Below are 24,219 nucleotides of genomic sequence, written 5' to 3'. Positions count from 1 at the left end.
AGTTCTTATTGAAATAAAGCCAAAGGATAGTTAGCATCACCAGACAAGGGGTCAGGTTAACATCTCATCTGAAGGAAGTGGATGGCAGTGTTGCACCCCTCGTGCACCTCCTCATTAATCTATGCAATTCGGATAATTGGTATAACAATTCGTATAATATACGTGCGTCCCTGATGCCATTTTAAATGCTGACTGGGTGGAGTGTTGCCTGTGGATGTTCCCTCAGTGAAACGTGGCGGAACAGAAGAGGCCTGAAAATGTAAGTTTCAATTTATGTTGGCGTAAGTGTCTGCCCTGGCTCCAGCAGAATAGTGTGGGATCCCCACCCCCGATATTCCCTGGCTGGGCCGGGCTGCAGGACGTTGATATTGGAGCTCGCTGTGTGTATGTTCCTGGGGCCTAGTCCCCAGATTGACCGGGCTTATTGCTGGCACAGTTGGTCAGACGGACACCCCCTGGAGTGGGGCTTGCACCCCAACTTTCACAATCAGAGGTACAATCTCCTTAAGTAAATGTTGTGCTAAGAACAACAAGCTGTCCTGCCCGGTGACAGGTGTGTCTGACCAAATATTGTTCTTTGTGTTTCAGTTATACTTGGTATGTGCCAATTACATGGAGGAAACGAAATACAGCAGAGAATCTAACTTGGTTATTGACACCCGAAGGTAGGAATTCTTGACTTCGACACATTACAGAGAGATAAAAGAGGCGGAGATTTTGAGGCCTCTCACCTGATGGAAACTGGGCGTTGGTGGAAAATGACTAACAACCTGTCCCGCAAACTCACCCCTTCCTCACACCCCTGGGCTACTGGACCCCCGCCCGAGTCAGGACCCTTTAATGTGTAAATCTGAGTTGTGTGACGGTCACCATTTTAGTGCAGATACCTGCCACAGTGCAGCGCTCCCTCAGCACTGACCCTCTGACAGTGTAGCTCTCCCTCAGTACTGCCCCTCTGACAGTGTAGCTCTCCCTCAGTACTGCCCCTCTGACAGTGTAGCTCTCCCTCAGTACTGCCCCTCTGACAGTGTAGCTCTCCCTCAGTACTGACCCTCTGACAGTGCAGCGCTCCCTCAGTACTGCCCCTCTGACAGTGTAGCTCTCCCTCAGTACTGCCCCTCTGACAGTGTAGCTCTCCCTCAGTACTGACCCTCTGACAGTGCAGCTCTCCCTCAGTACTGCCCCTCTGACAGTGCAGCTCTCCCTCAGTATTGCCCCTCTGACAGTGCAGCTCTCCCTCAGTACTGCCCCTCCAACAGTACAGGATTCCCTCAGTACTGCCCCTCCAACAGTACAGGATTCCCTCAGTACTGCCCCTCCGACAGTGCGGCACTCCCTCAGTACGGCCCTCCGACAGTACAGGACTCCCTCAGTACTGCCTCTCTGACAGTACAAGACTCCCTCAGTACTGCCCCTCTGACAGTACAAGACTCCCTCCGTACTGCCCCTCTGAAAGTGTGGCACTCCCTCAGCACTGCCCCTCTGACAGTACAAGACTCCCTCAGTACTGCCCCTCCGATAGTACAAGACTCCCTCCGTACTGCCCCTCTGAAAGTGCGGCACTCCCTCAGTACTGACCCTCCGACAGTAGAAGACTCCCTCAGTACTGCACCTCTGACAGTGCAGCGCTCCCTCAGTACTGCCCCTCTGACAGTGCAGCGCTCCCTCAGTACTGCCCCTCTGACAGTGCAGCGCTCCCTCAGTACTGCCCCTCTGACAGTGTGGCGCTCCCTCAGTACTACCCCTTTGACAGTGCGGCACTCCCTCAATAGTACCCCACTGAAAGTCTGGCGCTCCCTCAGTACTACCCCTTTGACAGTACAAGACTCCCTCAGTACTGCCCCTCCAACAGTGCGGCACTCCCTCAGTACTGCCCCTCTGATACTACAAGACTACCTCAGTACTGACCCCCTGACAGTTCAGTGCTCCCTCAGTACTGCCCGCTTAAAGTGCGGCACTCCCTCAATACTGACCCTCCAACAGTGCGGCACTCCCTCAGTACTGCCCCTCTGACAGTACAAGACTCCCTCAGTACTGCCCCTCTGACAGTACAAGACTCCCTCAGTACTGCCCCTCTGACAGTGCAGCGCTCCCTCAGTACTGCCCCTCCGACAGTACAGGACTCCCTCAGTATTGCCCCTCTGACAGTGCAGCGCTCCCTCAGTACTGCCCCTCCGACAGTACTGGACACCCACAGTACAGGACTCCCTCAGTACTGACCCTCCGACAGTACAGGACTCCCTCAGTACTGCCCCTCTGACAGTACAAGACTCCCTCAGTACTGCCCCTCTGACAGTACAAGACTCCCTCAGTACTGCCCCTCTGACAGTGTAGGACTCCCTTAGTACTGCCCCTCTGACAGTACTGCACTCCCTCAGTACTGACCCTCCGACATTACAGGACTCCCTCAGTACTGCCCCTCTGACAGTGCAGCGCTCCCTCAGTACTGACCCTCCGACAGTACAAGACTCCCTCAGTACCGCCCCTCTGACAGTGCAGCGCTCCCTCAGTACTGACCCTCCGACAGTACAAGACTCCCTCAGTACTGCCCCTCTGACAGTGCTGCACTCACTCAGTACTGCACTGAGGTGTCTGCCGAGATTTTCTGCTCAAGTCTCTGGAGGGGGACTTGAACCCACGACCTTGTGAGAGTGCTGTCGCTGAGCCTGCTCACCTCCTTGTGTAAAGTCCTTGTTTTTGCACATTCCAGCTGTAGCCAGTGGATAGTAATCGAGGTGGGAATCGCTAATAGTCGAGGGTACGGAGACCAATCCCAGCGCAATCGCTAGATCCGAACAGACTGAGTCTGGAATTTTCCCGCTGCTTATCTTCATATTACATCATTAGGGGGAGAGTGAGAGACTTTTATGTTGGGTGGAATTTGAGGTGAAAGGACAGTAAACTAACCAATTCCGCAAACATAGTCTTCACAATCGGAGGTACATTAGTTAAAGATTGAGTTGCATGACTTTCTCTTTTCCACAGATCCTCAGACCTGTAAAAATGTGTCACACCTTCTCTGAAAGTTAGGTTTTGAAAGTTTTGAAAATGTAGTTTTCTCAAGTGGAATAATTATTTTGCCAGCATCTACAATTTGTTTCTGTTTTGATATTTATAAAACTTCTTCGTCTATAGTATTTGAATTTATATACTTACCAAGCTTTTGGGTAGAAAAATCTAGAATGAGCAAAGCAGCAACTGTCAAGAAAAATGTCAAAAAAGGAAATAGTTTAAAGGAGACGGGAATGGTCCAGGGTATGTTTGAAGTGCAAAGTCTTTCCCACATCCAGTTAGTCCAAAAAGGCAGCTTTGAATTCCAACTCCTAACTGATGGAGCGAGATGGAGTGAGGGATGAGGACATGGTGTGTTTACCTGTGATGTTTCTGAGGTCAGATAGCTTCGCAACACTCACTCTAGTTCTTGGCTGTTGGGAAGTTAAGTTTGAGAAGGATGTTCTAAGGTTAGTTGGTGGGTGTTGAGGAAGCTTTACTCGACATCTGCTATCATCCACAGTTCCACAGAAAGTGACATTCTCCACCGTGATGACATTTGGTCAAACAAATAAGTAAAAGAATTAGAACAGCTACAATCAGATTGCCCCATGACGCATTCAGTTCTTGTCATAATGGCTTTGTTTTAAATCCCACTATAGAAACTTTCAGTGAAATGAAATACAGCGGCGATGACTGGTTCTTGGCCAACATTAATGTTATGGGATATTACAGAGTGAATTACGATGAGAGGAACTGGAACAATCTCGTCGAGCAATTGAAAAGAAATCACACAGTGAGTACAATCTTTATCCTTTGCTTCGCTGTGCTTGTTGTTAAAGAGCTGACAGAACAGTCGATGCCTTCAAAACCAAACTTCAAATGGGAGAAACAAGTAACTCCCTTGGTTATGAAGCTATAAGAGTAGAAGCTACTGCTGATGACGTTACTGAAGGAATGTTTAACCAGCATGTACCGAATTCCTCTCCATTGCTTTATCTGAGACATCAATGAGGGATTTTAACTGGGAGAGACTTTCCGCTATGAACCTGCTCCAGTAAGTTAGTTCCCGCCTGTCCGGGGCAGCCGGAGACCATTGCAGGCGGGAGGACAGGGGTGGCATGGGATGGGTGGGTGGGTTGGAGGTGGGGGGCAGGGTCCATGCAGCGGGGGTGGGGGTGCAGGCAGGTGGACTGGGTGGGGGGTAGTTGGGGGGGAGGACCTCATCCGCCTGCAAAACTTTCCAGTTAAAATCAGCAACATCAGGAAAGGGTCAGGTTACAAGCGGGAAAGGAAGCCGCTCATTTTTAACTGCTCACCTGTCCGATTTCTTCTGGTTGGGTAGTTTAAGTTCAGCTCCATTACTGTACCTGGGTTAATGCCATGGTCAACAGAGTAGAATATGATAAATGTTGAGCCTTCACTATATACCGTCTGTTAGCGGATTTCCCGTGGTTGTGGTTGCAACAAAGGGTTGTTAGTCCAGTAACAATAACCTCCACGTGATTCAGGCCCGAGTGGTTTTCAACAACAAGCTTTAATATACAAAAGCAAAATACTGCGGATGCTGGAAATCTGAAATAAAAACAGAAAATGCTGGAAATACTCAGCAGGTCAGGCAGTATCTGTGGAGAGAGGAACAGCGTTAATGTTTTAGGTCGATGACACTTCGTCAGAACTGGTCTTGCATATACATTGACTATTAACAGTACTAGTTTTTATATAACTGTCCTACAGTATTATATTAAATGACCAGCCATTAATACAACCTGTTTGTCTTCACGAAGTCTCGTTCAATTGATCAGATTTGTAATCTTTTGTGGATGGACTTCCAACTATCCCAAGAGCGCTCTGAACAAGAGGAAAAAAGTCCCATCCTTATACTATTCGGCTACCTTGGGCTGCACCTACGCACAACAGTATGTGTTGGTGCACATTGGCTGAGGCCACGTATTGAGGTGTTTTCCCCACTTCTAATCTTGCGGCCTTCATCTCTGTTCTACAAGCTTTGTTTAATGCAAAAGCCATGTGACCTTGCATTATTCTGACTGCCTTGTTCTATCTCTTACTGTGGTATGTGGTGTCTTAGCAACGGTCCCTTATCGCGATATGGGCTGTCTCTTGACCTGGGTGTTTCTCATTCTCTGTCTTGGTTTATACATTCCCCCTTTCCTCCACATGCTGGGATACCGTGACTGTTTAAACCAGTTTAAAATATTTTAACACCATCACCTGTCTCTCCCCTAAATCGACCCACATCCTTTCTGATCAGAAATTTAGCTTTATTGCCCAAGATCGTTGATATTGTGACCTGGCGGCTATAACAATTAAACAATTTGCTACTGTAATCTCTAATCTTCCAAAAAGCACATCGATTAACAGTTTAGTTTAAATCAATGAGCTGGTTTAGGAATCGCTGGACGAACAAAGACCGCGGTCCCTCTCGTTCACCTTCTCCCCTCCTGGGAGTTGCATGATCCGACGATAATGGGGTTGTTGACCAATCACAGCGATCAATCTCTATCAATGAGTCTACAACAGACCCAGACATGAGGTGAGGAAGACCCCCAGTGGTGGAGAGCTTTGCGAACCAGAGGTCCAAAGTTACCTGTTCCTCCCGAGCACGCTGCACTCACCACACATCACAGCTCAAATTACTCAGATACTGGATCCCAAAATATTATATTCTGAAAGAGATCTACCTAATTTGCATTTGAATGAATCAACACTAATTGTTCCACCGTCTCCCTAGGGAGCCTGTTCCTAGTTGACCACTCGCTCACTGAAAGGGATGACTTTTAACCCCCAGAAATGGGTGTGTTGGGTCAGGTGAGATGTAAAAATGTTTTAAATCTCAATCCCGACCCTAACCCCCCCCCTAACCAATGTTTCCTTTAAGCTGCGCGGCTGCACAGCTGTCTGGCGGTCCTGTGCAGCCCGGGACTGGCTTTCCCTATGTTGAAGTTCACGGGCGAACCTGTGAATGGGCCAAACAAAATGATGGGGAACATTGCCTCTAACCCACCCACATGCGGGTTTAATGGAGGCATGACAAGGGGAAGGCAGCCAACCCGCTCTCAGGAGGCGGGTTCCATTTAAGTATTATAATGAGGCTGGGAGCCTCACATTTAACTTCCCTTAGAGGTTTAACCCTGGCCGGACGAGTTTCCCAGGCCTCAGGAAACCAGGCAGCTGAAGTGAGGTGGGGACAGCTTTGGGGAGAAGATAAGTGCTTTTACAGCACTGCTTATGGGCCAGGAGGACCAGGAGTGCTTCCCCCACCCCCTCCCAAGTTTACCTGCTTCCCTGGGATTGGAACCTCCCCGCTCCCCCCCCCCCCCTCCACCCCCACCAAGCTCCCACTAGAAGTTGCAGGCTCCGTACCTGCTCCTGCAGCCTGCTCCAGAGTGCTTCCGGGTTTCCCGACCAAATCTCCACTGCCCGCTCAGAAAACCCACCTCATCAATATCTGGGCCATTATTTCCGCAGAATAGTTTTGAACATAATTGCTCCTGATAATCCAACCACTCCATTCCCTCAATCAGTCTGGTTGCTCTCCTCTGTATCCTCTCAATAGCTGCAATGTCCTTTCTGTACTGTACACAGGATTCGAAGCGCAGCCACACCAATGATTTATAAAGCAGCAGGATTACCTCACTATTGACTCAATATTTATTTGCCAAACCATAGTTTATGAACAGAGTAACAATTGCAATGAAATACGGTTTATTTTGTAGCATTCCTTGTAACATAGAAAATAACAAAATACGCAACACTGCCCATGTTGGTGGGCTAGGAACCTGGCTGCTATAACCTAGGAGGACGCTCCCTCCCTTTGTCCAACTTCCTTAACAATTCTTCCATCCGATGATCTCCAAAGACCATTATATCCTTTTCCCCCTTCCTATTTCCCAGATGGACAGGAAGCCAAAGGGTTAACATCTGACCCCCTCCCAACTCAATGTCGAGACTCACCAGCCGAGCTTGCAGTTACTATGGTGACCACCCTGTTTTGAGGACTGCCAGAAACTAACTCCTGCTGGCCTCAAATAAATCGGAAATTCGACACCTTGTGTGAATCTTCACAGGGAACTTCCATTGTCTCAAACTGAAGTGGAATATGGAAGTCCCTGGTTGATGAAGATCTAATCCTTCTCCCCTGGACCTGCCTGGTCTGTGGTTTAATCCCTTATGAGTGAAATTAACACCGTTTTATTTCAGATTAAACCAAAATCCTTCTGTGGTGATATAGTCAGAAATTCTGAAATTGACAGGGAGAGGATTCTGGATAAGCATTCAAGAAATATAAAAACAGATTGTAAGAGCTTCTACAAGTATGTAAAAAGGAAGAGTAGCAAAAGTAAGCGTTGGTCCCTTAGAGGCTGAGACAGGAGAAATTATAATGGAGAATAAGGAAATGGCAGAGACTATAAACAAATATTTTGTATCTGTCTTCACAGTAGAAGACACAAAAAGCATACCAAAAATACTGGGGAACCAAGCAGCTAATAAGAGTGTGGGACTAAAAGCCAACAAATCCCCTGGTCCTGACGGCCTACATCCTAGGATTCTAAAGGAGGTGGCTGCAGAGATTGGTTTTGATCTTCCAAAATTGGTCTTAGCGGATTGGAAGGTAGCAAATGTAACCCCGCTATTCAGGAAGAGGGAGAGAGAAAACATGGAACTACAGGCCAGTTAGCCTGACATCAGTCGTTGGGAAAATGCTGGAATCCATTGTTAAAGAAATGGTATCAAGTCACTTAGAAAATCATAACATGATTAGGCAGAGTCGACATAGTTTTATGAAAGGGAAATCGTGTTTAACAAATGTATTCGTTTTTTGAAGATGTAACTAGCGGGGTAGATAAAGGGGAAGTTATTCACTTTGATAGGAAGAATAGAAAAACAGAATATTCTTTAAATGGTGAGAAACTATGAAATGTTGGTGTTCAGAGAGATTTAGGTGTCCTCGCACAGGAAACACAGAGAGTTAGCGTGCAGGTACAGCAAGGAAGGGAAATGGCATGTTAGCCTTTACTGCAAGGGGGTTGGAGTACAAAAGTAAGGAAGTTTTACTACAATTGCACAGGGCTTTGGTGAGACCACACCTGGTGTACGGCGCACAGTTTTGGTCTCCTTAGCTGAGAAAGGACACACTTGTCTTAGAGCTGGTGCAACGGAGATTCACTAGATTAATCCCGGAGATAAGAGGGTTGTCCTATGAGGAGAGATTGAGTAGATTGGGCTTATACACTGTGGAGTTTAGAAGAATGAGAGATGATCTCATTGAAACATATAAGATTCTGAGGGAGATTGAGAGGGTAGATGCTGTGAGGTTGTTTCCCCTGACTGGAGAGTTTAGAACCAGGGGGCACAGTCTCAGGATAAGGGGTCAGCCTTTTAAGACTGAGATGAGGAGAAACTTCTTCACTCAGAGGGCGGTGAATCTTTGGAATTCTCTGCCCCAGAGGGCTGTGGAGGCTCAGTCATTGAATACATTCAAGGCAGAGATCAATAGATTTTTGGACTCTAAGGAAATCGAGGGTTATGGGAATCAGGCAAGAAAATGGAGTTGAGGTCAAAGATCAACCATGATCTTATTGAATGGCGGAGCAGGCTTGAGGGGCCAAATGGTCGACTCCTGAGTCTATTTCTTTTGTTTTTAAGGGACCAATAGGTATTATCATCGACTGAACCAATGGCTGCAGCTCCTCCATTTGTCGGAGGTGGAATTCCAGTGTGACAAGTTTCTGTTATAATATAAAGATAGGAATTTACAATCGCAAAATTTACTGGAAATGCGTTCAGTTGTAAGATTTTAAATATTAAATTTACAAGGTCAAAACTGAAAGAGGGCATCTTCATTCTTAAAACTCCAGCTGCTGAATTATCATTCTGAAAACACAGCATTTCTCAACTTTTATCGCAGTGCATTTTCAGATCTGATAGAGGCAAAGTGGAAGAGCAGATTTTCCAAGTCCTCATCTCCCATCGCCACCTTACACCCACAATACATGCCAGCCCTGAGCAAGGACTCAGACACTATTGTGATCGCTGCTATTTGCTTCTGTTAAATCCCACTGAAGAATAGAACGACTGAGATTGTAATCTAACACAGAGTACCTGCTCTAGAGATTCAGTTCAGCTTTTAAAGTGTAATTGTGTGAACCATGCTTGAAATCTATCTTTTATAGGTTTTTCCAGTCATAAACCGAGCCCAGATAATTGCTGACTCCTTCAATCTCGCACGGTAAGTTGCTTAAAACTTCTTATGTGGCATCTAAAAACAACAAATGTGATCATACAGTGAAAGATAACATTAAATAACGTGAAACCAGTAAACAATATTGGTGCTTTTGTAAACATTCAAAGTGTTTTCTATTAGAAAGCAATCCATGCCCGCACGCAGAAAAACCTGGACAAGATTCAGGCTTGGGCTGATAAGTGGCAAGTAACATTCGTGCCACACAAGTGCCAGGCAATGACAAGTCTAACCACCTCCTCTTGACATTCAATGGCATTACCATGGCCGAATCACCCCACCATCAATGTCCTGGGGTCACCATTGACCAGAAACTTAACTGGACCAGCCACATAAATACTGTGGCTACTAGAGCAGGTCAGAGGTTGGGTATTCTGCAGCGAGTGTCTCACCTCTTGACTCTCCAAAGCCTTTCCACCATGTACAAGGCACAAGTCAGGAGCGTGATGGAATACTCTCCACTTCTCTGGATGGGTACAGCTCTAGAAACACACAAGACGCTCGACACCATCCAGGACAAAGCAGCCCGCTTGATTGGCACTTTATCCACCAGGTTAAACATCCACTGTCTCCACCGCAGCTGCAGTGTGTACCATCTACAGGATGCACTACAGCAACTCAGTAAGGCTTCTTCGGCAGCACCTCCCAAACCCGCGAGCTCCACCACTTAGAAGGACAAGGGCAGGCGGTGCACCTCCAAGTTCCTCTCCAAGTCACACACCATCTTAACTTAGACATATTTCACCACTCCTTCATCGTTGCTGGATCAAAATCCTGGAACTCCCGACTTAACAGCACTGTGGGAGTACCTTCACCACACGGACTGCAGCAGTTCAAGAAGGTGGCTCACCACCACCTTCTCCGGGCAACTAGGGGTGGGCAATAAATGTCGTCCTTGCCAAAGGACGCCCATATCCTGGGACTGAATTAATTTAAAAACTCACACACACAGGTTATTTTTGTAGTAAACGTTACTTCGGAATGAGGGGGAGGCGCTCATTGAATGAGTGGAGCTCAGACATATATTGGTTTTGGAGGGAGTGCAGCGCAGATTTACCTGAATGATACCGGTAGTTAAAAGGGTTTAATTATGAGGACAGGTTGCACAGACTAGACTTGTAAATGGCATTTAATTATCCATCAATAAGCCATATGTATTAATCATAAAGTCAATATCATCCAGTTTATACTTAGAAGCTAAGAATAAGTTAATAAATTAATGTGGTGGTTTCCAAACTGTGGAACATGTATCAGTAATGGAATGCAGTGAGGATGGGAAAGAGAAAATAAATTAAAGAAAAAGGGAACAATCAAAAATAAGAAAGGGAACACTTGTGGCTTTGAATAGAGCTTCATTGCATTGTCAAGTTGGGCTCCGGCAATGTTGACACAGAGTGGGGAGAGACTGTGAACATGGAGCGAATGTCACTCACTGCAAGTCCCACCCTCACTGCACATCCATTCCTCACTCACTGCGAGTCCCTCACTCACTCACTCACTGCGGAATGGGTAATTCAATAACAGGTATTTGGCTTTAGCCAACAATAGAAGACTTTCCCAAGTTGCTCAATGCCCAGAGGGTATTTCAGTGTAATGGTGCTGAATAACTTTGTTTGTCATTGTTATTGGAGCATCATCTTTGACAATGGCAATTAAATCTTTTACCATTGACAGCCCTTGAACAAGCTACTCTTAGAATGAAGAATAAACTGACCGTATGTGTTTACTGCAAGGAGTAATTCAGTGACAGGTTTAACATTTTGTACAAACTCTGTACGTAAATCAATCTTTTTGTAAAATGACGTTCATTCTAAATGGCCCTAAAAATACAGTCGTAACTATTTGAAATACTGATAAATGTTAAAACTGCAATCTGTTGGTAGAAGAATTCACTCTTCATACCGAGATAATGTGCAGCCTTTATTTAAAGTGAAAATGATATAATGTCCATATCCATGGTTAGTGAGACACGAGGGGAAGTAAAAGTCTTTGGGTGAGTCCTGAAAGGTTTGAGGCTCCCTGGCGAATGCAGCTTCCACAGGAAACTTTAAGGCTAATCATCATCTCCTGGTAATCATTTTAGTGAAAAAATCAGCATGAGCACAAAACGAGAGAAGCTCTCCATAACATTTGCCGCCGACACCACAGCCCATCTGCTGCTGAAGCTTCCTACATGGTTCATGATCTCCAGACTCCACTCTGCCAATCCAATGCTCTACATTCCCGCCTTCCATCCTCCACCTTCCATCTTATTCAACACTTTGCTGCTTGAGTCTGATCCCGCACTAAGTCCTGCTCACAGTTACCCCCATTTTTACTGACCTAGTGCTCCAACAGCACAAATTTAACATTCTTGTCTTTTTTAAACCCACCTTGCCCTTCTTCTCTTGATTTTTGTATCCTTCTCTAGCCCCACAACCTCTCTTCACAAACTCTCCATTCCTCATACTCTAGCTTCCCGTACATCCACATTTCCCTTTGCCCCACCATTGATGACCGTGCCTTAATCCACCTAGAGCCCACTCTGGAATTCTCTCCCAAAATCCCTAAACCTTGCGACCCACCTCTCTCGACCTTTAAGGCAGTCCTTAAAACCCAGCTCTTTGACCGAGCTTTTGATCGTCCCTCCAAATCTTTTCTTCTTTGGCTTGATGTCTGTTTTCCGCCAAATTCTGTGAAACACCTTTGGATGTTTTTATATATTAAAGGTGCTATATAAATACAAGTTGTTCTTTTGTAAAATGATCAACAGGAATAGTTCTAGTTCTATCAGCCCTCCCCACAGTGTCCCAGTGAAAGGTCAGTAAAAAAGCAAATTATTATTTAAATGGAGAGAGATTACAAAATGCTGCAGTACAGAGGGATCTGGGGGTCCTTGTACATGAAACACAAAAAGTTAGCATGCAGGTCCAGCAAGTAATTAGGAAGGCAAATGGAATGTTGGCCTTTATTGCTGGGGGGATGGAGTATAAAAGTAGGGAAGTCTTGCTACAACTGTACAGGGTGTTGGTGAGACCACACCTGGAGTACTGCGTACAGTTTTGGTCTTATATAAGGAGGGATATACTTACATTGGAGGCAGTTCAGAGAAGGTTCACGAGGTTGATTCCGGAGATGAAGGGGTTGTCTTATGAGGAAAGGTTGAGCAGGTTGGGCCTATACTCATTGGAGTTTAGAAGAATGAGAGGTGATCTTATTGAAACATATAAGATGCTGAGGGGGCTCGACAGGGTAGATGCAGAGAGGATGTTTCCCCCCGTGGGGGAATCGAGAACAAGGGGGCATAGTCTCAGAATAAGGAGTCGCCCATTTAAAATGGAGATGAGGAGGATTTTCTTCTCTCAGAGGGTCGTGAATCTGTGGAATTCTCTGCCCCAGAGAGCTGTGGAGGCGAAGTCATTGAATATATTTAAGGTGGAGATAGACAGATATTTGAACGATAAGTGAGTCAAGGGTTATGGGGAGCGGGCAGGGAAGTGGAAATGAGGTCGATGATCAGCCATGATCTTATTGAATGGCGGAGCAGGCTCGAGGGGCCGAATGACCGACTCCTGCTCCTATTTCTTATGTTCTCATGTCAGCTAGCCACTGTGTGAGAGGGTGTGCTTTCGCTTTGAATATATTCTGTCTGTCTTGTTTTACAAGTTACTCCACTGAAGATCAAATTGTATATAAATTGCTGCAGCAGTGAAACAGTGAAAAGGAGAATTACAGCAAATCGATTGTTTCTAGAAGGCACTTTGTTCCATATCCAATGGACTAATGCTCTTTGTCCTTGACAGGGCAAAGTACCGTCCCACCACAGCGGCACTGAACACCACAATATATCTGGTCAAAGAGTTCGACTATATTCCCTGGCAGGCTGCCCTGGATAATTTGGCTTACATTAAGATCATGTTTGACCGTAGTGAGGTTTTTGGACACATGAAGGTAAGGAATTCTGGAAACGCTCATTTCCAGCTGTTTTGAATTCTGTCAGTACTTTCTGAGCTTTTATGGTTGTGATCTGTAGCAAGTCAAACAAATGCCTCTTTATTATATAAAATGGATTTGTCATCACTGCAATGGAATACATTGCAGAAAAACCTAAATGCAATATATTAAAGGAGAGGAGTTGGCTAGAGAGAGTATTTTCTGTTCAAAGTATTCCTCCACTCTCCATTGGAAAATAATCAATCAAATATATTTCCAAATTTAAAAAATGAAATTTACTGTGTGATGAAATGAATTATTTTTGTCTTGTTTAGGTTTGGTGCCTATCTCTTTAAATCCACTCTGTACTTCAGCAGTTTATAAAGTGACTGCTGTTCAGGCTAAGGTACAAAATGCAAAACTACAAGTAAAAACAACAAGAAAGAAAGATCATGTAATACAATCTAGTCACATCAAATAGGGAACAATGATAGACCTTGTTTGTAGCAAATCAAAACACTAATAAAAGATAGTGAAAACCATAATAAAAGATAGGACTGCTTAAACGATGCAGTGAACTCAGCCAGTATTGTATTTTCCCAGGGTTGCAGGACACAGGCCTCTCCAAAGCTCTGTAGCCCGACCACTTCCAGTTGAGACTGATGATGGCCAATCAGGCAACTAACAGGAGGAGGAGGCTCCATGAACATCCCCATCCTCACCCATGGTGGAGCCCAGTGAGTAAGTTGAAGAGACAAGTCTGAAGTCTCTTCATCCAAAATTGCCAAATTGATTCTCCTACTGGGCCACCACCCAGGATCTCCACCATCACCAATGCTAGTGTCCAGCCAATTCGCTTCACTCCACATGATATTAAGCAGTGTCTGAGTCCATTGGACTCTGGACTCTGACTAATCCCAGCTGTGGTGCTGATAAGCTGTGCCCCAGAAATAGCCACTGGTATAGCCAAGCTGTTCCAGGACAGCTACAACACTGGCATCCACTTGACATTGTGGAAGATTTACCAGGATAAATCCAACCTAGCTTTTTTAATCGTCAATAACCTTCCACCAGAACTATTTGGTCTCGGACCTCATCACAGCCTTGATCCAGACAGGGATGCAAGAGGTTCAAGAAGGGAAGTAGGGAAAAACCGGGGAACTACAGGCCAGTGAGCCTAACATCGGTGGTAGGAAAATTATTGGAAAAAATTCTGAGGGACAAAATTTGTCTCCACTTGGAGAGGCAAGGATTAATCAGGGATAGTCAACATGGCTTTGTCAAGGGAAGATCATGTCTGACTAATTTGATTGAATTTTTTGAGGGGATAACTAGGTGTGTGGATGAGGGTAACGCAGTGGATGTGGTATACATGGATTTCAGTAAGGCCTTCGATAAAGTCCCGCACAGGAGACTGGTCAAGAAGGTAAGAGCCCATGGAATCCAGGGTGCCTTGGCACATTGGATACAAAACTGGCTTAGTGGCAGAAGGCAGAGGGTGATGATCGAAGGTTGTTTTTGTGACTGGAAGCCTGTGGCCAGTGGGGTACCACAGGGATCGGTGCTGGGTCCCTTGCTGTTTGTGGTCTACATTAATGACTTGGATATGAATGTAAAAGGTATGATCAGTAAGTTCGCGGATGATACAAAAATTGGTAGGGTGGTAAATAGCGAGGAGGGTAGCCTCAGTCTGCAGGACGATATAGATGGGTTGGTCAGATGGGCGGAACAGTGGCAAATGGAATTTAACCCGGAAAAGTGCGAGGTGATGCACTTTGGGGGGACTAACAAGGCAAGGGAATACACAATGAATGGTAAGACCCTAGGCAAGACGGAGGGTCAGAGGGATCTGGGTGTGCAAGTACACAGATCCCTGAAGGCGGCGGAACAGGTGGATAAGGTGGTAAAAAAGGCATATGGGATACTTGCCTTCATTAGCCGAGGCATTGAATATAAGAGCAAGGAGGTTATGATGGAGCTGTATAAAACACTGGTTAGGCCACAGCTGGAATACTGTGTGCAGTTCTGGTCGCCACACTACAGGAAGGATGTGATCGCGTTGGAGAGGGTGCAGAGGAGGTTCACCAGGATGTTACCAGGGCTGGAGCGCTTCAGCTATGAAGAGAGACTGGGCAGATTGGGTTTGTTTTCCTTGGAGCAGAGGAGGCTGAGGGGGGACATGATTGAGGTGTACAAAATTATGAGGGGCATAGATAGGATGGATGCTGAGGAGCTTTTTCCCTTAGTAGAGGGGTCAATAACTAGGGGGCATAGATTCAAGGTAAAGGGCGGGAGGTTTAGAGGGGATTTGAGAAAGAACTTTTTCACCCAGAGGGTGGTTGGAGTCTGGAACTCACTGCCTGAAAGGGTTGTGGAGGCAGGAACCCTCACAACATTTAAGAAGCATTTGGATGAGCACTTGAAATGCCACAGCATACAAGGCTACGGACCAAATGCTGGAATATGGGATTAGATTAGACAGGGCTTGATGGCCGGCGCGGACACGATGGGCCGAAGGGCCTCTATCCGTGCTGTATAACTCTATGACTCTATGACTCTAGGTGATGAGAGTAACTCCCTTCGCTATCAAGGCAGTGTTTGGCTGAGTGTAGAAACAAGGTGACTGATTTTCATCTCGCCTGTAAATGGGGCGGGATGAAAACTGAAAATCCAGCCAACTTACCTGTAATGGGTTATGAACTCAAAGTGCCAAATTTTTACGTGATATCCTCAAGGTGCGAACACAAGGAATATTCACACATTTTAAATCAGTTCAAAAACATGACCCAAGTATCTCACAAATATTACACATGTGTCTACAAACATAGAGAAAACAATTAACAAACTTAAAGCAGCACACGTCTGTAGGAAAGACATTAAAAATGCTTAATACTTCCAACATCCAAGACAAGACTAAAAGGGTTAAATGTTTTTTAGCTGTGCACAGAACAATAGGTGAAGCTAAAACAAACATAACAGATGCTTTTTTTTAAAAGACAGACTTTTAGAAAAAAGAAATGCTGTAACTTCTTAAACATCCATAGTCAGGAAAACTTCCACACTTTAACACAAACTGAAATTCCAGCCTCCTTTAAGTTTCATTCACCCAGTAATTCTTGTGTTTCATTTTTCTCGGCACAGAAGCTGGCAGGATATACCATCAGCTTCAGTGACTGTTTCAAATTTGTTTCTTTTCTTTCACCTTTTGAACTGTTGTCTCAGCAGCTTGTTTTGTTTCTCTAACTCCGTTCTTTCCCTTCATTTGCTGAGTTCCCAGATTCCTGGTTTCTAGCTGCTGACGTTTTTTCCCCTCTCTATTATTTTCTGTGCTTCCGAATGTTTTACTTCTCTTACTTCACCGCGCTGTGCACAGAAATGAGCTGCATAGTCTAACGAGCGCTTCCCTTTGTCTAATTTGACCTTTCCCAGAAACACTTGGCTCTGGACCCACTCTATCACCTTCTGATGTGAGTCTCCTTCCAGACTCGTCCGAAGCGATACTAAATCAGTTATACATAATTTTTTGAATTCTTTATCGATGGCATGCTCAACTTCTGTCAAGCCCACATTTCTACTGGTAGGTTGCAACGCTCTACACTCCTGAAGGTTCCCTTCCTTAACTGGTTAGGTCGTGCTAATCCTGCCAGTCCTAGGATCTTACTTATAGCGAATAGTTTATAAAAGAATCAGCTGTCAGGCAGCCTCCTGGCTCGCCAATTTGTGAGGATCCCAGAGGGACCCTGATTCCGAGAGGTTCGAAGTTGACCCGCATTAGTGTCAGTGATTAAACTTTATTCAGCACAAGCAAGACTTAATACATTACAGTATTAGAGCAGCAGTTTACAGAATATAATTGAGACTTTTATTACCCCTTTATGCTCTGGGTAGAAGTCAGAAAAGTGAGTCAACCGCACCCTGTGTTTCTTGTCTCTCGTCTCTCATCTGTCTCTCTGGTGTCCCCTGGATTTTTCCAGAAATCTTCTACACTTCGTGGCTGTCGAGACCCCCTTCTTATACCCTTACTATTATTCAAAGCCTATGGAGTCTTACTGAACCCATCACTGGCTTACACCCAATTCCCTAAAATCCAAGGTATGCAGCACCTCTACTTACTCGGGTTCTGGTCTATGACCCCTGACATCATCTGTTTTTGACTCTCAAGACAGAGATCTGGGGCAGTTATGGCAGCGCAATAGAACGGGCTGGATTTTGTCAATGGGGACATGATGGAGGCGAGATGCCCACTTTTTGGGTTGTAGTCCCACCTCCATCGATTTGTGGCCAACCCACGCGATTTTCCCTTGATTGACCTTGTTGAGGCCGCTCAGCAGGCCAATTAAGGGACACCCGGTTACAGGTGACATCAGAGATTGACATTTCATCTGTCAAGAGCTTTTGACAGATGAAATATCAGCACTTGACAGCTCTGTGAAGCTGTCAAACACTGACAATCTGACTTCTATCTTGAGCCCTTCTCCACAGACTCAGTTAGAAATCTGTCCAGAACAGAAAGCAGAATGCTGCAACTTTTGACAGCTCGCGGCCATTCTGCTTTCTGTGCCGGTGAGATGAGAGACTCCTGAGACCTGAAGGAAGGAAGCCTGCATTAGTAAGTAAAGGTAAGTAAAACTTATTTAAACACTTTACACACACCAAACACACTTACCTCTGCACTCATGCACCCATCATTCACCTGAACACCGGACATCTCAAACCCTCCAAGCCCTTCAGCCCGACGGTCCGCCTCGCTAACTTGGCGTGGTTTGGAGCCGTCGGGCAGCCCACACTTCAGGGCTAAAAACAGGGATTAGGCCAAAAACTGCCTGTTAACTACCTGTTAACAGGTAGTTAATTGACACTAATCCCCTTCCCGCCTCGGGGAGGCAGCTCCCAGCACAGGTCGGGTACCCGCCTCCTGGGAAACGGGCATGGAATATGTCGAGGAACCAACCAGAGATCAGACCATCTTAGACTGGGTATTATGTAATGAGAAAGGATTAATTAGCAATGTTGTTGTATGAGGCCCCTTGGGTCGGAGCGATCATAATATGATCGAATTCTTCATTAAGATGGAGAATGAAGTAGTTGACTCGGAGACTAGGGTCCTCAATTTAAATAAAGGAAACTACGATGGTCTGAGGAGCGAGTTGGGTAGGATTGATTGGGGAATGGCACTCAAAGGGTTGACGGTGGATAGGCAATGGCAAACATTCAAAGACCGAATGGATGAACTACAGAAGTTGTTCATCCCAGTTTGGCATAAAAATAAAACAAAAAAGGTGACCCAACCGTGGCTAACAAGGGAAATTAGGGATAGCATAATGTCCAAGGAGTGGGCACAAAAATTGGCCAGAAAAAGCAATAATCCTGAGGATTGGGAGCAGTTTAGGATTCAACAAAGGAGGACAAAGGGATTAATTAAGAAAGGGAAAATAGAATATGAGAGTAAGCTTTCAGAGAACATAAAAACTGACTGTAAAAGCTTTTATAGATATGTGAAGAGAAAAAGATTGGTGAAGTCAAGCGTAGGTCCCTTGCAGTCAGAATCGGGGGAATTTATAATGGGGAACAAAGAAATGGCAGACCAACTAAATACATATTTTGGTTCTGTCTTCACAAAGGAGGACACAAATAACCTCCCAGAGATGCCGGGGAACATAGGGTCTGAAGAAAGGGTGATATCATCCAACGCCCCATCACCGCCCAATATCATCCAACACCCCGTCACTGCCCGATATCATCCAACACCCCATCACTGCCCGATATCATCCAACGCCCTGTCACTGCCCGATATCATCCAACACCCCGTCACCGCCCGATATCATCCAACACCCCGTCACCGCCCGATATCATCCAACACCCCGTCACTGCCCGATATCATCCAACACCCCATCACTGCCCGATATCATCCAACACCCCGTCACTGCCCGATATCATCCAACACCCCATCACCGCCCGATATCATCCAACACCCCATCACTGCCTGATATCATCCAATGCCCCGTCACTGCCCGATATCATCCAATGCCCCATCACCGCCCGATATCATCCAACACCCCGTCACTACCTGATATCATCCAACACCCATCACTGCCCAATATCACCCAACACCCCGTCACCGCCCGATATCATCCAATGCCCCATCACCGCCCGATATCATCCAACACCCCGTCACCGCCCGATATCATCCAACACCCTGTCACTGCCCGATATCATCCAACACCCCATCACTGCCCGATATCATCCAACACCACGTCACCGCCCGATATCATCCAACACCCCGTCACCGCCCGATATCATCCAACACCCCGTCACCGCCCGATATCATCCAACACCCCGTCACTGCCCCATATCATCCAACACCCCATCACTGCCCGATATCATCCAACACCCCATCACTGCCCGATATCATCCAACACCCCGTCACTGCCCGATATCATCCAACACCCCGTCACCGCCCGATATCATCCAACACCCCGTCACTGCCCGATATCATCCAACACCCCGTCACCGCCCGATATCATCCAACACCCCGTCACCGCCCGATATCATCCAACACCCCGTCACCGCCCGATATCATCCAACACCCCGTCACTGCCCGATATCATCCAACACCCCGTCACTGCCCGATATCATCCAACACCCCGTCACTGCCCGATATCATCCAACACCCCATCACTGCCCGATATCATCCAACACCCCGTCACTGCCCGATATCATCCAATGCCCCGTCACTGCCCAATATCATCTAATGCCCCGTCACTGCCCGATATCATCCAACGCCCCGTCACCGCCCGATATCATCCAACACCCCGTCACTGCCCGATATCATCCAACGCCCCGTCACTGCCCGATATCATCCAACACCCCATCACTGCCCAATATCATCCAACACCCCATCACTGCCCAATATCATCTAATGCCCCGTCACTGCCCGATATCCTCCAACACCCCGTCACTGCCCGATATCCTCCAACACCCATCACTGCCTGCCCGATCTGCGCTACACATGAAGAATGAAGATTGCCTCCAAAGAGTCCCAGCAAAACTGAGGTCAAGGGGTCAAAGTGAAAATCCTCCAGTGGTTGGAGTCACAGCTGACACACAAGGAAGATGATCATTGGAGGTCAATCATCGCAGCTGCAGGACATCACCGACGGAGGTCCTCAGGGAAGCATCTTCAGCCCGACCATCTTCAGCAACTTCATAATGATTTCCTCCATCCATCATAAGTTCAGGGGTGGGTTCTTCACATAATTCCTCTGTGTTCAGTTCCATTCACAGCTACTCTGATAACGAAACTTCACATTCCAGCCTATTGCAGGATCTGGATAACATCCAGGCTGGAACTGACAAGTGGCAGGTAATGACCATTTCGAACAAAAGAAAACCCAGCCAAGTCCACTAAACTTCCAATGTACCACCGTCGCCAAGTTCCCCACTATCATCATCTTGGGGGTGACCTTTAACAAGAAGCTTACACTGACCACCCATAGCGGCTAGAAGAGCAAGACACTCTATGTCCCCTCTCCGCCATCTATAAAACTCGTCAAGAGTGTGACGGAATGCTCACCACTCACCTGGATTGATTCAGTTGCAGCAGCACTCAAGTAGATCGACACCATTGAGGACGAAGCAGCCCACTTGACTCAATATCCACTCCCTTCACCATCGGCCCACCATGGCTGCAGTGTGTACTATCTACAGGATGCACTGCAGCAACTCACCAAGCTTACTTTGACAGCACCTCCCAAGCCCGCCACCTCTTCCACCGAGGATAGGGGCAGCAAGTTCTCTTCCAAGTCACTTGTCATCCTGACAGGGATATTGCTGTTTCTTAATTGTCAGTGGTTCATTAATCTGAAATTCTCTACCTAAAGCCACTGTGAGAACACCAACACACACAGACTGCTCAAATAGAAGACCCACCACCTTCTCGGGGCAACTAGGGGTGGGTAATAAATGCTGGCCTTCCCGAACATAAGTAAAAAAACTGGCAACACCAATGAAATAGCGAGTGGGAATTATTGTTCATTGTATCATCAAAGTAATCAAATCAGAAAAGAATGCACTGAATACTGGGACTCTTCATCAAATGCTTTACCTGAGTCTGAACTTTCTGAAAGTGGGTTTTCAGGTCTGTCCGTGCCTTGTTAACAGAGAGTCTACAGGTGACTTTAGAACAGGTTAACAAGAAGCTTCTGGTAGAAGATAAATGGTTGTGCACGTGATTGAGATCTGATACATTTAATTTGATGTATCTGTGGAGGTAGCTGCCATTTATAAGGACCGTGGGGTAATGTATTTGTGTATATTTTGTGATTAATACGTTGTTATTGTGTTACTAACAGAATTACATGAGGCAACAGGTGACCCCACTGTATGACCACTTTAAAACTCAGACTGCTAACTGGAAGAATCCTCCTGCCGGTCACATGGAGCAGTGAGTATCCAGTTACAATAATTACCAAATGGCCTAGACTTCTCCCCACACCCCACTCCCCCTCCAAAACCACAAATGTATTTGGCCGCATTTCCATGGCTTTGCCCCTGACCCCAACCTTGGAACCATTATCAATCTGGAGATGACAGAACTCCACCACCTCCCAACATCTCCCATCTCCCACCATCTGCCACCCTCTCCCACCATCTCCCCAGTCACCTGCCCAGGAGGGAGTTTCCTCCTCATTCCCATTCAGGGACCTGATGGTTTCCGTTCCCCCCCACACATGGTGGCTCGTTGCTGCTGATTCAGGGAGACCTTTTCCTATAGAAAGACTCGGGATTCATTCACCCAGGTGCCTGTAGTCATTCCATAGTGGCTGTGCTCTCAGCAAATACTTCACTCTTCTCCCAAGCACCACCCTTGGTCTCAGGAAGTGGGATAAGGAATCATGGAATGTGGTGGGAGAGGGATGTGTGGCAGTGGAGGAGGAAGTTGGTGAGGTATCTGGTGCATATTAACTTGTCTCATTCATCTCTTCCTTTCCACTGTGTGACCATGGCTAGTGTGACTAGAACTCATGTTTCTAGCGTTCCTTCAGGCTGTGCAAAAACAGTCACTCCTTCACTCACCTTCTGCAGTCATTGGAACCTTCCCAGCCTGCCAGGCACTTGTGGGGTTGTTGTGGAGTATTTTAAACCAACTCTCAACACAAGGTTTTTAGATCATTATTCAAATGGTCTTTATTATACCGGTGTGGAGATAATCTGTAATGGCACACCAGCAGACTTCTCCAAAATTATACACTAAGCGTTACATATTTATGCATTCAAAAGTCGTGGTAACCTCGTGCATATTCCGTTACACTGTTTTAATTGGCTTAAAGCCCGCATGCACAGATGCTGTTTGGCTAATTCCCTATCTCGCGACACACAATCTTTTGCCTATATTTTATTGTCACATGATCTTTATGATCTCACCTGTTGTTATATTTTGTAACCTTTAGTAAAACCACATGTCTGCATTTCTGTCTTGCTCTGCCCCGTGTGGTTTCACTTCTATAGTTTGTGGCTGGCGTTTCTGAGCTCACTTCATCTAATCTTGCAAAAGCATCAAGACCTTGTGGTCAACATGTCTGATCTCTGCTGGTCGCTGTCTCAACCATTGCTAGTATGCAAGCTGCATTGTTAACCCCTTAATTCCTGAAGGGCGCCGCTGCTCCACTTCAGGGGTGGATGTTGTAGCCCAGACTGTCTGCTCCTCCTCACTCCAGACTGTCTGCTCCTCCTCACTCCAGACTGTCTGCTCCTCCTCACTCCAGACTGTCTGCTCCTCCTCACTCCAGCCTGTCTGCTCCTCCTCACTCCAGACTGTCTGCCCCTCCTCACTCCAGACTCTCTGCCCCTCCTCACTCCAGACTCTCTGCCCCTCCTCACTCCAGACTCTCTGCCCCTCCTCACTCCAGACTCTCTGCCCCTCCTCACTCCAGACTCTCTGCCCCTCCTCACTCCAGACTCTCTGCCCCTCCTCACTCCAGACTCTCTGCCCCTCCTCACTCCAGACTCTCTGCCCCTCCTCACTCCAGACTCTCTGCCCCTCCTCACTCCAGACTCTCTGCCCCTCCTCACTCCAGACTCTCTGCCCCTCCTCACTCCAGACTCTCTGCCCCTCCTCACTCCAGACTCTCTGCCCCTCCTCACTCCAGACTCTCTGCCCCTCCTCACTCCAGACTCTCTGCCCCTCCTCACTCCAGACTGTCTGCCCCTCCTCACTCCAGACTGTCTGCCCTTCCTCACTCCAGACTGTCTGCTCCTCCTCACTCCAGACTGTCTGCTCCCCCTCACTCCAGACTGTCTGCTCCCCCTCACTCCAGACTGTCTGCTCCCCCTCACTCCAGACTGTCTGCTCCCCCTCACTCCAGACTGTCTGCTCCCCCTCACTCCAGACTGTCTGCTCCCCCTCACTCCAGACTGTCTGCTCCCCCTCACTCCAGACTGTCTGCTCCCCCTCACTCCAGACTGTCTGCTCCCCCTCACTCCAGACTGTCTGCTCCCCCTCACTCCAGACTGTCTGCTCCCCCTCACTCCAGACTGTCTGCTCCCCCTCACTCCAGACTGTCTGCTCCCCCTCACTCCAGACTGTCTTCTCCCCCTCACTCCAGACTGTCTGCTCCCCCTCACTCCAGACTGTCTGCTCCCCCTCACTCCAGACTCTCTGCCCCTCCTCACTCCAGACTCTCTGCCCCTCCTCACTCCAGACTCTCTGCCCCTCCTCACTCCAGACTCTCTGCCCCTCCTCACTCCAGACTCTCTGCCCCTCCTCACTCCAGACTCTCTGCCCCTCCTCACTCCAGACTCTCTGCCCCTCCTCACTCCAGACTCTCTGCCCCTCCTCACTCCAGACTCTCTGCCCCTCCTCACTCCAGACTCTCTGCCCCTCCTCACTCCAGACTCTCTGCCCCTCCTCACTCCAGACTCTCTGCCCCTCCTCACTCCAGACTCTCTGCCCCTCCTCACTCCAGACTCTCTGCCCCTCCTCACTCCAGACTCTCTGCCCCTCCTCACTCCAGACTCTCTGCCCCTCCTCACTCCAGACTGTCTGCCCCTCCTCA

General features: G+C 47.1%; 1 protein-coding gene across 1 annotated transcript in view; it reads left to right on the top strand.

Moving 5' to 3' along the window:
- LOC147099836 (aminopeptidase N-like) overlaps positions 1–24,219 on the top strand; it is an 84,670-nt gene that overhangs the window by 35,716 nt on the left and 24,735 nt on the right. The window contains exons 11-15 of the mRNA XM_085968267.1: positions 589–665; positions 3,654–3,787; positions 9,186–9,241; positions 13,036–13,183; positions 21,517–21,608. Of these exons, the coding sequence (XP_085824393.1) occupies positions 589–665; positions 3,654–3,787; positions 9,186–9,241; positions 13,036–13,183; positions 21,517–21,608 (507 nt within the window). The remainder of the gene's footprint in view (positions 1–588; positions 666–3,653; positions 3,788–9,185; positions 9,242–13,035; positions 13,184–21,516; positions 21,609–24,219) is intronic.

Source organism: Somniosus microcephalus, chromosome 27 (genome assembly GCF_052327205.1).
Source record: "Somniosus microcephalus isolate GS21.2 chromosome 27, FLI_Smic_1.0, whole genome shotgun sequence".
Lineage (NCBI taxonomy): Eukaryota > Metazoa > Chordata > Chondrichthyes > Squaliformes > Somniosidae > Somniosus > Somniosus microcephalus.
Note: the sequence above shows the minus strand (reverse complement) of the source record. Positions and strands in the feature narration are given on the sequence as shown.